This window comes from Sinocyclocheilus rhinocerous, unplaced genomic scaffold (assembly GCF_001515625.1).
Source record: "Sinocyclocheilus rhinocerous isolate Xijiao unplaced genomic scaffold, SAMN03320098_v1.1 scaffold954, whole genome shotgun sequence".
Lineage (NCBI taxonomy): Eukaryota > Metazoa > Chordata > Actinopteri > Cypriniformes > Cyprinidae > Sinocyclocheilus > Sinocyclocheilus rhinocerous.
In genome coordinates this window covers 215,198-229,912 of record NW_015644642.1, presented here as the reverse complement: position 1 = coordinate 229,912, position 14,715 = coordinate 215,198, and the positions used below count along the sequence as shown (strand labels likewise).

Sequence of the window (14,715 nt, the reverse complement as noted above, 5' to 3'; positions counted from 1 at the left end):
GTTCTATTGGATTTAGGTCAGGCGAGCGTGGGGGCCATTCAATGGTATCAATTCCTTCATCCTCCAGGAACTGTCTGCATACTCTCGCCACATGAGGCTGGGTCTGTCACATGTGCTCAGGGTGAACCTGCTCTCATCTGTGAAAAGCACTGGGTGCCAGTGGCAAACCTGCCAATTCTGGTGTTCAATGGCTGATGTCAATTGAGCTTCACGGTGCCGGGCAATGCCATCCTGGAGGAGTTAGACTGCCTGTGCAACCTCTGTAGGGTCCAGGTATCGCCTCATGCTACCAGTAGTGACAGTGATCCTAGCCAAATGCAAAACTAGTGAAAAACAGTCAGAAAAGATGAGTAGGGAAAAAATGTCAGTGGCCTCCACCTGTAAAACCATTCCTGTTTTGGGGGTTGTCTCATTGTTGCCCATCTAGTACACCTGTTGTTCATTTCAATAACACCAAAGCAGCTGAAACTGATTAGCAACCCCCTCTGCTACTTAACTTACCAGGGGTGCGTTTCCCAAAAGCATCGTTAGCCAACTATGGTCGCAAGTTCCTTTGTTACCAACATAGTTCAACAATTGGCAGGGAACAAAACATAGTAAATTAGTCATCAGGTGCCATGTTGAATACAGCAGCATCTCAGAAATCTCGAATCAATTAATTAGCAGAAGTTGTTACTCCACCACATGCGTGTGACGTCATTCAAAACGGCCCTAAATTGTTGAACTAATGTGGTTCAAACGATGGAGATGCGACCGTGTTCGGGAAACAGACATGACTGGCTAGTTAGTTTCCACAACAATGCATCGTACTATGGTGGTTAATCAGTGAGTTACGTCGTTGTACGGGAAACGCACCCCAGATCAATATCCCAGGAGTTCAATTGACTATACTCTGATTAAAAAGTGTTCCTTTAATTTTTTTGAGCAGTGTAGAAAACGTTATTCAAAATGAATCAAGTAAATTATTTATAATTAATTAAATAATTAATTTAATAATAAATCATAAGTATATATTTTGAAAATGTTTACATGTGTATATATATTCATATTCTTATATTTTATATTATATAGAAATATATTTAATATATACAGATGCATCTAAAAATTTTGAATATCATGAAAAAGTAAATTTTTTTGTATGTAACTTATTTCAAAAAGTGAAACTTTCATATATTCTAGATTCATTACATGTAAAGTAAAACATTTAAAAAGTTTTTTTATTTTTTTATTTTATTTTGATGATTAGAGCTTACAGCTCATGAAAGTCAAAAATCCAGTATCTCAAAATATTAGAATATATTATAAATTCAAGAGCCACCACACACAGACATCTTCAGGAAACGGGCTACAGCTGTCACATTCCTAGAACCAAGCCACTCCTGAACCAGAAACCACGTCAGAAGCGTCTCACCTGGGCTAAGGAGAAAAAGAACTGGACTGTTGCTCAGTGGTCCAAAGTCCTCTTTTCAGATAAAAGTAAATTTTGCATTTCATTTGGAAATCAAGGTCTGGAGCCTGGAGGAAGACTGGAAGAGCACAGAATCCAAGCTGCTTGAAGTCAAGTGTGAAGTTTCTGAAGTTTATTAGTGCTGTCAAACGATTATTCGCGATTAATCGCATCCTAAAATAAAAGTTTTTGTTTACATAATTTATGTGTGTATACTGTGTGAGTATATATATATATATATATATATACACACACAGTATACACACATAAATTATGTAAACAAAAACTTTTATTTTAGGATGCGATTAATCGCGAATAATCGTTTGACAGCACTAATAAAAATAAATGCTTTAATAATATATAAATTGTTTTAATTCATTCAATAAATACTTTAATTAAAATGTGACTGAAATGTGCCTGTCTGAAATTTAATTTCTTAATTTAAGACATAATTAAATGAATAAATAATTAATTTGTTATTAAAATAATGTATTGAATCATTAATTTATTTATTCAATACATACATATATACATTAATTAATTAATTGAAATGTGACTTTTTATCTGAAATTTGTTTCATTCTTTGTGTGTGTGAGTGAATGAATGAATGAATGAATGAATGAATGAATGAATGAAAAGTGCCTATCATCTGAAATGCAATTCTTAAAGTGAATAAGACAAATGATTAAAAAAAATATTTATTCAATAAACACATTAATTAAAATGTGTCATTTTGTCTGTAATTGTTTATTTAAATAAATAAATAAATAAATAGTGACCTTATGTCTGAAATTAGATTAATTCTTTATAGGAATAGTAATGTTTTTTTCTGTAATGATCTTTTTCTTTTTCTTTTCATGGAATGGTCTGACATCTAGTCTGATTTTTTTGCTATTATTATATGGAAAAAAGCTGTGGATAAATTTTAATATATGAATAGGCTGACAGAAATGCGTTATTTTGATTAAAAGTCAAATTCTAGTTTTTGATATGAATAGGCCTTAAGGCTTATGCTGCCACACTTTCACTAATCCAGCCATAGGGATCACAATATTGTGTTATTTTTATTCATGACTGTGACTATACATTATTTATGTTTGTAATATCACAGTACTGGTCGGCATGGAGAGGTTAGCACTGTTAAAGAGGCTGTTCACGCCGAGCTTCATCAGATTTGATGTTGTTTTTCTCACCTCTGATAAAGCCTCTGAAGGTGGTGAACCGTAAGCGACCCGTCAGAGACGACTGGAACAGCTTCGCCCTTCAGAGTGAGCAGGAGGATGAGCCGCTGGCGGTGGAGGATGAAGATATCTGCATCAAGGTGAGACTATGCAGGCTATTTCTGTTCTCAGGCAGTAAACAGGAAACTGAGCGCCCATTATGAATGAGAATAACAGTCGTCCGCCTTTATATCCATTCCAGATCACAAATGGATATTTCAGCTGGACTGATGGAACCCCAACCTTGTCCAATGTGAATATTAAGATTCCTTTTGGTAAGTCCTATCAAAAATACATCTACACATACTGGAGGTGGCGCTCATGTTGCTTTGAATGTGGCTTGTGGTATTTCCTGATCCCATCTACTAACTTAAAACATATAGTTCACCCATAAATGAAAAAATCTAGTTACATTCCAAACCCATGTGATTTCCTTGTTTACGTGGAAAACAATAGGAGACATTTTAAAGAATGCACAGGCTGCTCTTTTCCTTACAATAAAAATGTTGATGGTTGCTTATGCTGTTAAGTTCCAAAAGGACATGAAGTATCATAAATGTAGCCCATACAGTATGACTTGTGTGATATATTCTATAGTCAAATAATCATTTTGTGTGTAGAAAAGATTGAAATTTAAGGGCCCTATCATACACCCGGCACAAAGTGTTTTTTGCTAGTTTCAGCCCGATGCAGTTATCATTTTCATGTCCTACACCATGTTGTCTAAATAGCAAATTCCTTTGCACCCATCTGTTTCCCACGCCCATCATGGGAGTGCTGGTCTGAAAACGAGGTGTGTTCAGGCGCATTGTTGGCGCGTTGCTATTTTGAGGCAACTGAAATAGACTGCACCATTGACCAGCTAAAACCTGGTCTAAAGTCAATGGCGCAGTAGGTTTTTTTTGTTATTTAAAGAGCACATTAGAAATATGCGCCTATAGGCAGGTCCACAGCGCGTGTACACTCTGCTTATTACACACACAGATAAGCAGCACACAAACATGCCAAATAATAAAAATTAAAGGATTACAATGTAAAAGATTATTATTGTGTAGGCTACATAAATATAAAAATGACTACATGTCTTGATGAATAGTCATTGCATGTATCAGAATTCGCCTACCTATTTGCTCGTGCACGAGCAGCTCCGTTTCCTCTCTGGAGACGTGTTCAGTCTTTGCGCTTGCAAATTCCGCCATGTAAATAGTGAATCCAACAGGCTCTTAAAGGGAATGGGAATTGAGACTCTGATTGGTTTATTGCACATTATGCCCAAAACACACCCATTACTCATTAAAAGAATAGGGACAACCCTTTTAGACCATGCATTGGGTGTGCCGAACCGTTTTCCCCGTCGTTAAATTAGCAAAAGTGGATTTGGACACGCCCTAAGTGCACCTGCGCCTTGCGCTTTAAACCATGCGCTTAGATCGTTAAAATAGGGCCCTAAATTGTTATTTGAAAAACACAGATTTTTCATTTCAGGTGAACTATTATTTTTAGGGATGCACGATATTATCGGACCAATATCTGAATCGGCCCGATATGAAAAATTATGCCGATATGTCTTGCCGATAAGAGGAACACATTAACTCGCATGTGCTCCCCCGGGTCCTAAAGCCCGCTCTGTAAGGAGTTTTAATTCCGTAGGGGGCGCTGTTGGCCTACTTTTAATAAGATGAAAGCAAAATACACAAATAATTATTAGACTGTGTTTCTGATTAAATAAAGCAGTAATTGATGCCATAAAATCATGAGTATGTTTTGATTTAAAGGTCAGAATCTATAGCTTACATAAACAACAACAACAACCAAAAATCACAAACATGACACTTAAATTAAATAATTTTATATATACTGATTTATTCATTAATGTGTAATACTTTTTAAACAAATTATGAGCTCTAAAAGATTTTCAGAATTTTTACAACTCTTTTGCTTTAGACCATTTACAAGTGTTAAATCTTAAAATAAAATGTTAAGGTTACCACTGCATCTTTTTGAAAAAAAATAAAAAATTCAGCGATTGAATATAGTTTATTTATAGTTATTTTCAAATCTTCAATGTACTGTCATTATAAAATAATTTAATTATTGTTTATTTAATTCTAACAAATAAGTTCTTGTTCAAAACTAACCAAAATTAAAAATAATTTGTTTATAATTTCTACACAGGAGAGATTCGGTACAAGGAACTATATCGACCAAAATGAGTTGAAAAATATCGGCATATCGGATATCGGATATCGGCAAAAATCCAATATCGTACATCCCTAATTATTTTAACATGATTTTTTGCTCCATGAAACCCATTTATCTTGATTCTTGATTGATTCTCTCTGCAGGTCAGTTAACTATGATAGTGGGCCAGGTGGGTTGTGGGAAATCATCTCTGTTGTTGGCTGCGCTGGGCGAAATGCAGAAGATCTCTGGCACTGTTATATGGAACAGGTGAGAATGCCGAATGCATTTTTTGATGGTCATGAAACATTGAGTTCAGCATAACATCTGGAGTGGTCGATAGTGTTGGAGACTAAAGGCCCGTTCACACCAAAGACATTTGGTGTGAAATTGGAAATTATAATAAGGAGTCTAATTCTGTGAGAATAGGGAAGTCCAAACTACAACAATAATGACATGAGGAACAATATTGTTGGCATCACTTTCAGAATTATGTTTTTCCAGCTGATGAATGTTAAAAACTTGACAGCTAATCAGAATCCACCTGACTTCAAAGAGCTCAAGCATTTAAACAAACAAAACTGCAGCGTTTGCTTATAACAAACTGAACGTTATAGTCTGTTGGTATGGACACTAATATGGTTTCATAATACTTATCGCTTTTAGTGTGAATGAGCCTTGACAATAATTCAGCTAAAAACTAACTGCTAACTCGCAATTCTGGCTTTTTTCTCACAATTCTGAAGTTACAATTGTCAGTTATAATGTCCAATTCTGGGGAAAAGAAGATAAAACAATTTCTTACAATTGCGAGTTTATATCTCACAATTCTGCCTTAATAACTCACACTTACTGCATGTTATAAAGTCAGAATTATGGAATATAAACTCACAATTCTGAGAAAAAATTCAGAATTGAGAGAAAAAAGTCAGAATTGTGAGAAAAAGTCAGAATTGTGAGTTTACATCTATAAAAGTTTATAAAAGTCAGAATTGTGAGAAAAAGTCAGAATTGTGAGTTTATATCTATAAAAGTTTATAAAAAAGTCAGAATTGCAAGAAAGTCAGAATTGCGAGATACAATTGTTTATATCTTGCAATTCTTATTTTCTTTCTATAAACTTGCATAAACTTTTTTTTCTCAAAGTTGAGAGATATAATCTCTCAATTCTGAGAAAAAAGTCAATTGCGAGGGAAAAAAAAGAATTGTGAGATAAAAAGTCGCAACCTTGTTTTATTTTGTATTCAGTGGCGGAAGTAGGCTTCCATAAACAATAGACAAATTCCCATTTTTCTAGTTTAGCACGTCAAAATGTTTACTGATGTAGCTGATGGAAATGCTAATTATCGCTAACATTTTGCAAGTGTCAACAAAATCTTTTTTTTTTTTAACTGTAACAGTAAATTCTGTGCTGACAATTCAAAGAAATGTTGAAAAATTTTGGAACAATTTTTGTTGAGAAAACGGGCTTTAACGCAAATAAATGTTGTGTTCAACGACAGAATTATACATGCGTCCACATCCCATTGAAGCGCTGAATGACAGCATGTGTCATAAGATAATTATCACTCTTCAAATGTTTATTTCCTCCTCGCCTGTCTTTCCCCGTTGAACACAGGGTTGTGGTGGAAAGGATGAAAGATGTGAATTTGCTGTTAATTGAAAAGCTCTAATCGATGGCAGAAGTTGTCACCCTAATTTCATACCCAGGCCTGGTTGAAGTGATTGCTGTGTTGACAGGACTAAATCCCATTTGTCCATGAGAGCTCTCTGAATAAGAGCACTGTGTGCAGAAAATACATTGTAACGAGTAATGCCTTTCATAAGGAGCTTGAAATTGCTTTAATGATACTGTGGATGTTTTGGGGATTGGTAATTTTCAGAGTCACTATTATATAAAGAAAAAATTCATGAGGGTCAGTAAAGTGGGGCTCTATTATGCTCAGTCTCTAGGTAATATAAAGTTGATTATTGTGTTACCAGCTTCTCTTAATGTTTCAAAGAATATCTGAAGTAATGTGGTTGTTCAGTTTCAGGCTTGTGGAAAACACAGCAGGACCCTATAAAGGAGTAATTGGACTGCCACTGGTATTGATTCCCAATTTTGTGAGCCATTGGTTTACCCAGAAAGAATCAACATTGATTTTGGGGGGAAAACCAGAAGAATTTTGGAAACAGGATTTATTGGAGTCATAATGAGGAATCAGATTTCCTTTATTTTGACAGTGTTCAATGTCCTATGAAAACAAGCTCTTTCAGAGCTAAAAACTTCCTCACTAGGCCAGAGAAAATGAGCATTTATTGAAAATAAGCTGCAGAAAGACTGCACATTTCACCAATGTGGTCGAAATGGAACAATAACAGATCACCTTTAAAAAGATCACTGCAATAAAAAGGTCATAATGTGCCAGTGCATCCCATGATGGCTCAAATGTCAGCAGACAAAGGGCAACAGGACCATTTCAGGAATGCACTGTTGCCTCTGTTGATGAGCACTAGAAACCCTTCCCTCACCCTCTATACGTCACACTCATCTGACCTTCAGGGGTCAAACAGAGGCTGTGATGTTCCCGTCCACCATCATATCAAGTCCTTTTCACAAATTAGTCACCTGTTCATCAGTTCATGCTCTCATACAGGCTATTAGTGATTACAGTGTTGATTTGGGGCTTGTGTTTTGTTCAAGTGCCAGTCCATCCTGGCAACAACCAACCAAATGAGCCCAAATCAAAGGGGCCACTTATGATAACAATGGGATTAGACAGACAATGCAGATCCACTTAAAGTGCTTTAGATTAAAATATAAAGTAGATGTTCATATCTGTAAGATAGAAGCATGATTTGGAAGCAGTCATTGAAATGAAAAGGTTACCCTTTTAAACCGCCTGAATCGAATTACCGTCTCAGACCCGAAACAAATCAAGGCAAGTCACCTTTATTTATATAGCGCTTTATACAATACAGATTGTGTCAAAGCAACTTTACAGTTTCAAACAGTAAATGCTCTTTAAATTAGTCAAACTTGAATAATGATGTATCTAGTTTAATGCACAGACATTTTAAAGCAGCTCTAGCACCTCTTGAGTATTGAAGTTTGTTACTACAACCACAATGCATAGGCCAAGCAATTGCTTATGTGTTTAAATACATGCTTAAAGTATCTGACCCCGAAGGACACCTGAATCCTACAGAATGACATAAGATGAATTATCTATGAGTTATTTGAGCACTTATCTTCTCACCATGAGCACATTCTCTCTATGAGAACCATCTCCAGTATTCAAATAGCTTGCATGTTATGTGTGCCCAGTAAGCTGAGGGTTAAGCAAAATGTATGTTATGTCTAAAAATAGACTACAAAGCCTTACAGCACAAAATATCTCCTTGAACAGTCATCTGGTTTTCAAGCAGGCTAAATGTGGGTCTCCAAAAAGCAAATGTTTATACTACCAGTACCAAAATTTACTGTATTAACTGGGTGTTGTCTAATTGGAGAGGAACTGGTTTTTACGTGTGATTGTTCATGTTGGATACGACGCTTCTGGCTGATGATCAGAGAGTACTGTATCTCAGGCGCCGTGGCAAGAAAACCTCTCTCTTATCTGAATCATTTATCAGAGAAATGCCCATATGAATGACTCTCACAGCTTCTGATCTCAACATGTCATGCCCAAAACAGCGTAAATAAGATATTTGTAGTAAGTAATAGATAAGCTAAATAGTCTTTGATCTCTGATAGTTGTTGCTTGTAAACAATTACTGTTTCTGTTTATTTTTGTCTGATATTTTGATTTATTTTAAGGAATCATACACAGTTTAGGTAACATGCTAATAATGTTTTGTAAATAACTGCCAACATGCATGGGTTTAGAATTTTCTGTATTCTTTAAGTTTGTTTTTAAAAACAAGGTGGTGAGAGTATCAATGTTTCTTTTCTCAATCATTTATCATACAACTGTTTATCTGCCCAGATAAATGACTTTAACAGCTTGAAATGTCAACATTTCATGTCCTAAACAAAAATCTACAATACAACATAGCAAAGTTAGCTGTTGCTATTTTAGAAGTAGTAAACAAATGAGTAAATAAATAAATATTTTGTTGTTGTTGTTGTTTCTGTAAACATTTACTACTTTGCAACATCACAAATGTTTACATTTACGTTTACATTTACATTTAGTCATTTAGCAGACGCTTTTATCCAAAGCGACGTACAAATGATGACAATAGAAGCAATCAAAATCAACAAAAAATGTTAGGTTTTAAGCAGTTCTTGGTAATAATAAAATATAATTTAATAATTATTAAAAGTAATATTAAAACAGTATTTCATATATTGGTTAGGTTGTAATATGTTTTAAATTTAATGTAAAATTAAAAAATAAATTAAATATAATTATATTTAAATGCAATAATATTTAAATTGTACTTGTATTTAAAATTGTATTGAAGCCCCAAAACCCCCTCAGACCCCAGACCCCCATATATATATATATAATTCAAGACTCTTTTCCGTATGATTAAAATGTGTACAATAATTATATTACCAGTATTTTATAAATGATTTGTCTTTGAGTTTTATTTGTTTTATTGGGTGCTTATACCATGACATATTGTCAAGCTTAGCACCTCTCTACAAATCCTGTTCTTAAATTAATAAACTGTCCAAATCCAGTTTTAATAATGTCTGTCATTTTATAATGGCACACGGTGGTTAATTACATCTCTCAGTATGGTGTCTAAAAATCACCTTCCTGGAACCGCATGCGTCATCTGCTTTCTACGGTTCTCCCTCATGTGGATTGACAGTTCACAGTACATTCCCATTAAAACAATCACTAAGAAAAGGTAATAAAGCTCAAAATGGAAACGGGTTAAGGCTAAACATGTTGCAGTAAGATTTAACATCTCCAAAACAGCCTCTCTTAAATTGACATGTTGAGTCCTAGCTTAACTACAAAGCCATCATTGAATAACACTGAATAAATATTTATCTAATGGCTGTATATGTGCTACAGTATTTTCTGGTTCTTCTTTTTCTAGGTTTGAAAGGACAGAGCTTAAGAGCTTCGACTGCAGCTAATGCCTTCAGGCAGCAGAAAAGCTCTTATTTATATTCCTGTTGACTTTTCAAGGACAATTTAGTTTTGTTTAGCCTCAGAGCTAATTTCAGTTCTAGTAGTGGCACTTTATGGATTTATTTTGAACGCCATTTTATCTTGCTTTCAGAATACTTGCAATATTACAGCAGCATGCTTATCCTTGACTGGAATCTCTTAGAAATTGCAATTAAATACAATAAATAATTCAGTGTATTTATTACTGATTTTTAGCTCTGATTCATATTAAGTTTTTCTTAGCACAGTTTATCTGAATCTATGCACATAAATATCTTTGTCATGTTAATTTCTCCTCCTTGTTGAGTTGCATTTTCTGTGTGTTCTTTTGCAGACTGCCCACTCTGGATGATGAAGGAAATGAAAGGTTGGTTCTTTTGTCTTACAAAGCTGCAAAACACAAACATAAACATTTAGCGCGTCCTGCAGAGAGTCTGTTAATTACTGTGTACGCGCTGAGGGTTTGTGGACGTGTCCTGTCATGCTGCGCAGTGCTGATGCTTTGCTCTGTGTTTGTTGGCATTAATCCCTTAGCTTTGTTCTTCAGGGCTGTGTAGTTCCTCTCATCCACTGTCAGCTACTTTATGAGGCCGTTATAATGACAACAACACATATAAATACATTTTACCATTCACTATAACTTTTTTAATATGTCTGCCATTATTGTAGCTTTGCATGTTTTGCTAGAGTTTTTGACATCTAAATGTATTTATTTATTTTTTTGCTCATGTAGACAACATTTTAAGTCATAGTTTGGCAAACATGTTCGGATGGTAGGCAACATTATTCAACCATCTAAGATACCTAATTTTGGCCAAAAGCAGTATTTAATGTATTCTTCATGGATGCACCAGAATGCATTGCGTTGCACAGATTGTGTGACGGGACATGTCGATTATGAATATATATTTATTCAGAACTGATAAGCATTGAAAGACTTTTCATATTGAGCTTAAATGTAGTGAGACCCTAAAGGACATGGTGATCGGAGGAAAAAATATATATTTTAATCCATTTTGTGAGCAAACGCAATGTTTCTCTGTGGAACGCAGCACTTTTAGAAGATAACGCAAACTTTTTTTTTTTTTTACGAACAAAGTTTATTGGGAAATGTAAAACTTTTTAGAGAAAGCACATTTTTGTGGGTGAATACAAAATTTCTTGAGGGACCAAAATCTTTGCGAGAGAACAAATATTTTTTTTGAGCGAATGCGAAGTTTTTCTGGCAATGCAAAATTTTTACGAGAGAATGCAACTTTTTGCGAGTGAATGCAACATTTCTTGAGGCAACAAAACCTTTCTGAGAGAAAACAAATTTTTGTGACTGAATGCTAAGTTTTTTTGGGAGCACATAACTTTTATTAGAGAATAAAGATTTTTGTGAGCGCAAAACATTTGCATGAGAACAAATTTTTGGGGGTGAATGTTTCTTAAGTGAACAAAACCTTTGCGAGAGAACACGTTTTTGTGAGGGAATGTAACGTTTCTCTGCGAACGCAAAATTGAGCGAATGCAAATTTTTGTGAGCGAATGAAGAGTTCTTTGGTGAACGCAAAACTTTTGCATGAGAACAAATTTTAGTGGCCAAATGCATCGTTTTTTGGGTGAACGCAAAACTTTTATGAGAGAGTGAATTTTAGTGGGCGAATGTATAGTTTTGGGGGAAACTTTTGCATATTGCATATTTGCATATTGTTTCCATAACTATGTCCCCTTAGGGACTAAAGAAATCAAATTTTATTAGTAAAAAAATTTACTTCATTAACTTACATTAACGGTCGCCGTGATTTTGCCAAGTCACACATGATCCTGGATCAACATTACTGTCCAAAAACATAGAACTAACCCTATCCCTATCCCTAAACCTAACCCTACCCATAATTTATCCCAAAAATCAAAGGGAAATGATAGCTGAATAACAAGGGTGCAGAAGCACCTAACCCTTGTTGCAAGCCTAAAACAGACATTTCCTGTAAATTTATCCCGCAATTCTGATTGGTTGATTGGGATCAAGTAACGTTACTTTACTAATTACTTGGAAAAAAGAAATCTGATTACATAACGTTACGTAAAAAGTTACTTAATCAGATTTCTTTTTTCCAAGTGACTAGTAAAGTAACGTTACTTTTTAAATGACAAGAAACGGAGTTACTGTTTCAATAAGTAACGCCATTTATTGACTGACAGCTCTCGTGTGTCCATGTTGAGAGAAATCGGGAGTAAGTGCAGAGGCGTTGTGTGCGCTGTGTGAACATGATCTTACTGTAGTTCTAGACTAAATGTGAACATGCATTTACTCATCTCACCTGCACAAAAACTGATTCAGTATTCCTCAAAATGAATAAAAACAGTGAAATGCAACCTTAGAATATGACGCAAACCTGCAATAATTAAACATGTTAAATAATGCAAAAAATTTTAGGGAGTAACGCAATATTGTAATATATTACTTTTAAAAGTAACTGTCCCCAACACTGGGCATGCCTAGACTTTGTCTCAAATTGTTAAAAGTAAATATATGCTACATTCTGCAATACCCAATTTTGAAGAAATTGTGGCTAGTCAGACTGCTAAAAAATTGTGGCTGCTAGGTTTTGAGAAATTGTTGCTTTGGCCACTTGATTATACGGCAAGTGGAAAGAGGACAGGAAATGATGAGAAAACCAAATGACACCAACTGGATTTGTGTTGCTTTGTATTTGCACAACACGCTAGCATTTACACTAGCCGCTAAATCATGGCTCTAACAGAGACAGCTGCAATTTCAATGGCTTTCTTATCTGCTGTAATGGGTGAACTCATTTGTTTTGTCTGTTAAATACATAAACTCTGTAGGGAACAGCTCAGGTATTAGCTCTTTGGAGGACTATTAAAAAGCGTTTTACTATCTAGGCGACAGTGGTGCTGGTGATAAAATGTACTACCGTCCCCTCGGTCATCAATAAAACAGCACGCGCTTTCTCAATGTGTGAATGTGTGAGTGTGTGCAGGTGTCTGTCCTGTTCTTGGCACTTGAGCTGGAATGGCAGCCAACAATAGACGTCTCTTATTACTGTTGGCGGCAATCACTATGTCATACATTACAAAGCCAAGGTGTGTTATTACCGGACATTTCAAAAAGCCATCTGCTATTTCATTCAAAAAGCTATTTGGCTACTTCAAAAAATGCTGCCTGTTATCTAGAAATAGTGTAATTTCCGTACTAGAGCATTATTTTTATGTGATGGGCAATTTTTCCAATAAACCTCGACAAGCATCACAATCCATTCTTCTCACAGCTGAAATAGAAAATGGTATTGTTTAGAATGGAATACTAGCAGGATGCATACTGAATACTGCGCAGTATACACTCAATATATGTTTGCTGTTTAAATATGTATGTGAAACCGTACGCATTATGTAATAGGAAGCATTTTAAACTGTCCCTGATAGCACACACACATCATGGAGACATCTATTTGACATCTGCATTTACATCTGCAAGACGTATTTTTTAGTGTTTGCTCATCTGCAATACATCCATAAGACATTTCATATCAGATATCAAATAGACATTTAGAAAACGGCTTTAAGATGTTTATGATTTAGAATGTATGTAAAACGGACGTCTGTCAGATGTTTGTACACAGCAGATGCTTTCCAGATCAAGTGATCTTTAACAGACATCTTGCAGACGTACGTGTGCTATCTGGGGTCACATGACCTCGGACATAAATTTAAGTGAGCAAGTGACATTCACTAGCTGGCATGAGATTGACCTTCATGAATGAAATGTGGTTGAAGAATGTCAGTTTTATCTGTATGTTGCAAAAAAAAACATTAAATGCTAAATGTTGCAAAAATAAAAAAAGATAACCAAATAAATGGTAACACTTTATTTCGATAGTCCACTTTAGACATTCTATTAACAGTAAGTAACTTTGCAACTACATGTCAACTAGCAGTTAGTAGAGTATTAGTAGACTGTCTGCTTAATATCTTCTAACACTTTCTTTGTCAACTTATTCTACTAACCCTAAACCTACCCTAACAGTCTACTCTGAGAGTTAGTAGACATGTAGTTCCAGATTAATGAGAATTAGTTGACATGTAGTTGACATGTAGTTACAAAGTTACTTATAGTTAATAGAATGTCTAAAGTGGACTATCGAAATAAAGTGTAACCAAATAAATAAATCAACATTGACATTTTAACTAGACGTTGTAAAACACATAGTGATATCGCTGTTGATTCAACAGTTATTGAACCTTGATTCTTGATGTTGATTCACCTGTGAGTAAACATTGAATCATAAAAAATTGCTGAAACGATATTTACTGCTTAATGGTTGTAGAAAAGGTTAGCAAAATACTTATCAATATCAATAAAAATCAACAATGACATTTTTACAAGATGTTGTAAAAGACGTTGAAACTGTTCCATATCAGCATTGATTTTATTTGAAAAATCAAAAACAAAAATCAACATTGATTGAACTTCATGATTCATGATGTTGATTCACCGATGAATAAACATTAAAATTCTAAAAAATGTTGAAACAACGTTTACTGCTAAAAAAGTTAAAAAGATAAACACTACTAACAAATCAATGTTACAATTTTAACATTGCATTGTAAAAGACATTGAAACAATATTGCAATATCTATGTTATTTCTATTTAAAAAATAGATTCTTTAAACTTTGATTCATGACACTGATTCAAAACGTTTCCTGCTAAATAATTGTAAAAAGATATAATACTTAAAAGTT

General features: G+C 34.7%; 1 protein-coding gene across 1 annotated transcript in view; it reads left to right on the top strand.

Moving 5' to 3' along the window:
* The window catches only part of abcc8 (ATP-binding cassette, sub-family C (CFTR/MRP), member 8), a 78,582-nt gene that overhangs the window by 38,932 nt on the left and 24,935 nt on the right, over positions 1-14,715 (top strand). The window contains exons 15-18 of the mRNA XM_016576562.1: positions 2,652-2,768; positions 2,870-2,942; positions 5,013-5,118; positions 10,300-10,332. Coding sequence (XP_016432048.1) covers positions 2,652-2,768; positions 2,870-2,942; positions 5,013-5,118; positions 10,300-10,332 — 329 coding nt within the window. The remainder of the gene's footprint in view (positions 1-2,651; positions 2,769-2,869; positions 2,943-5,012; positions 5,119-10,299; positions 10,333-14,715) is intronic.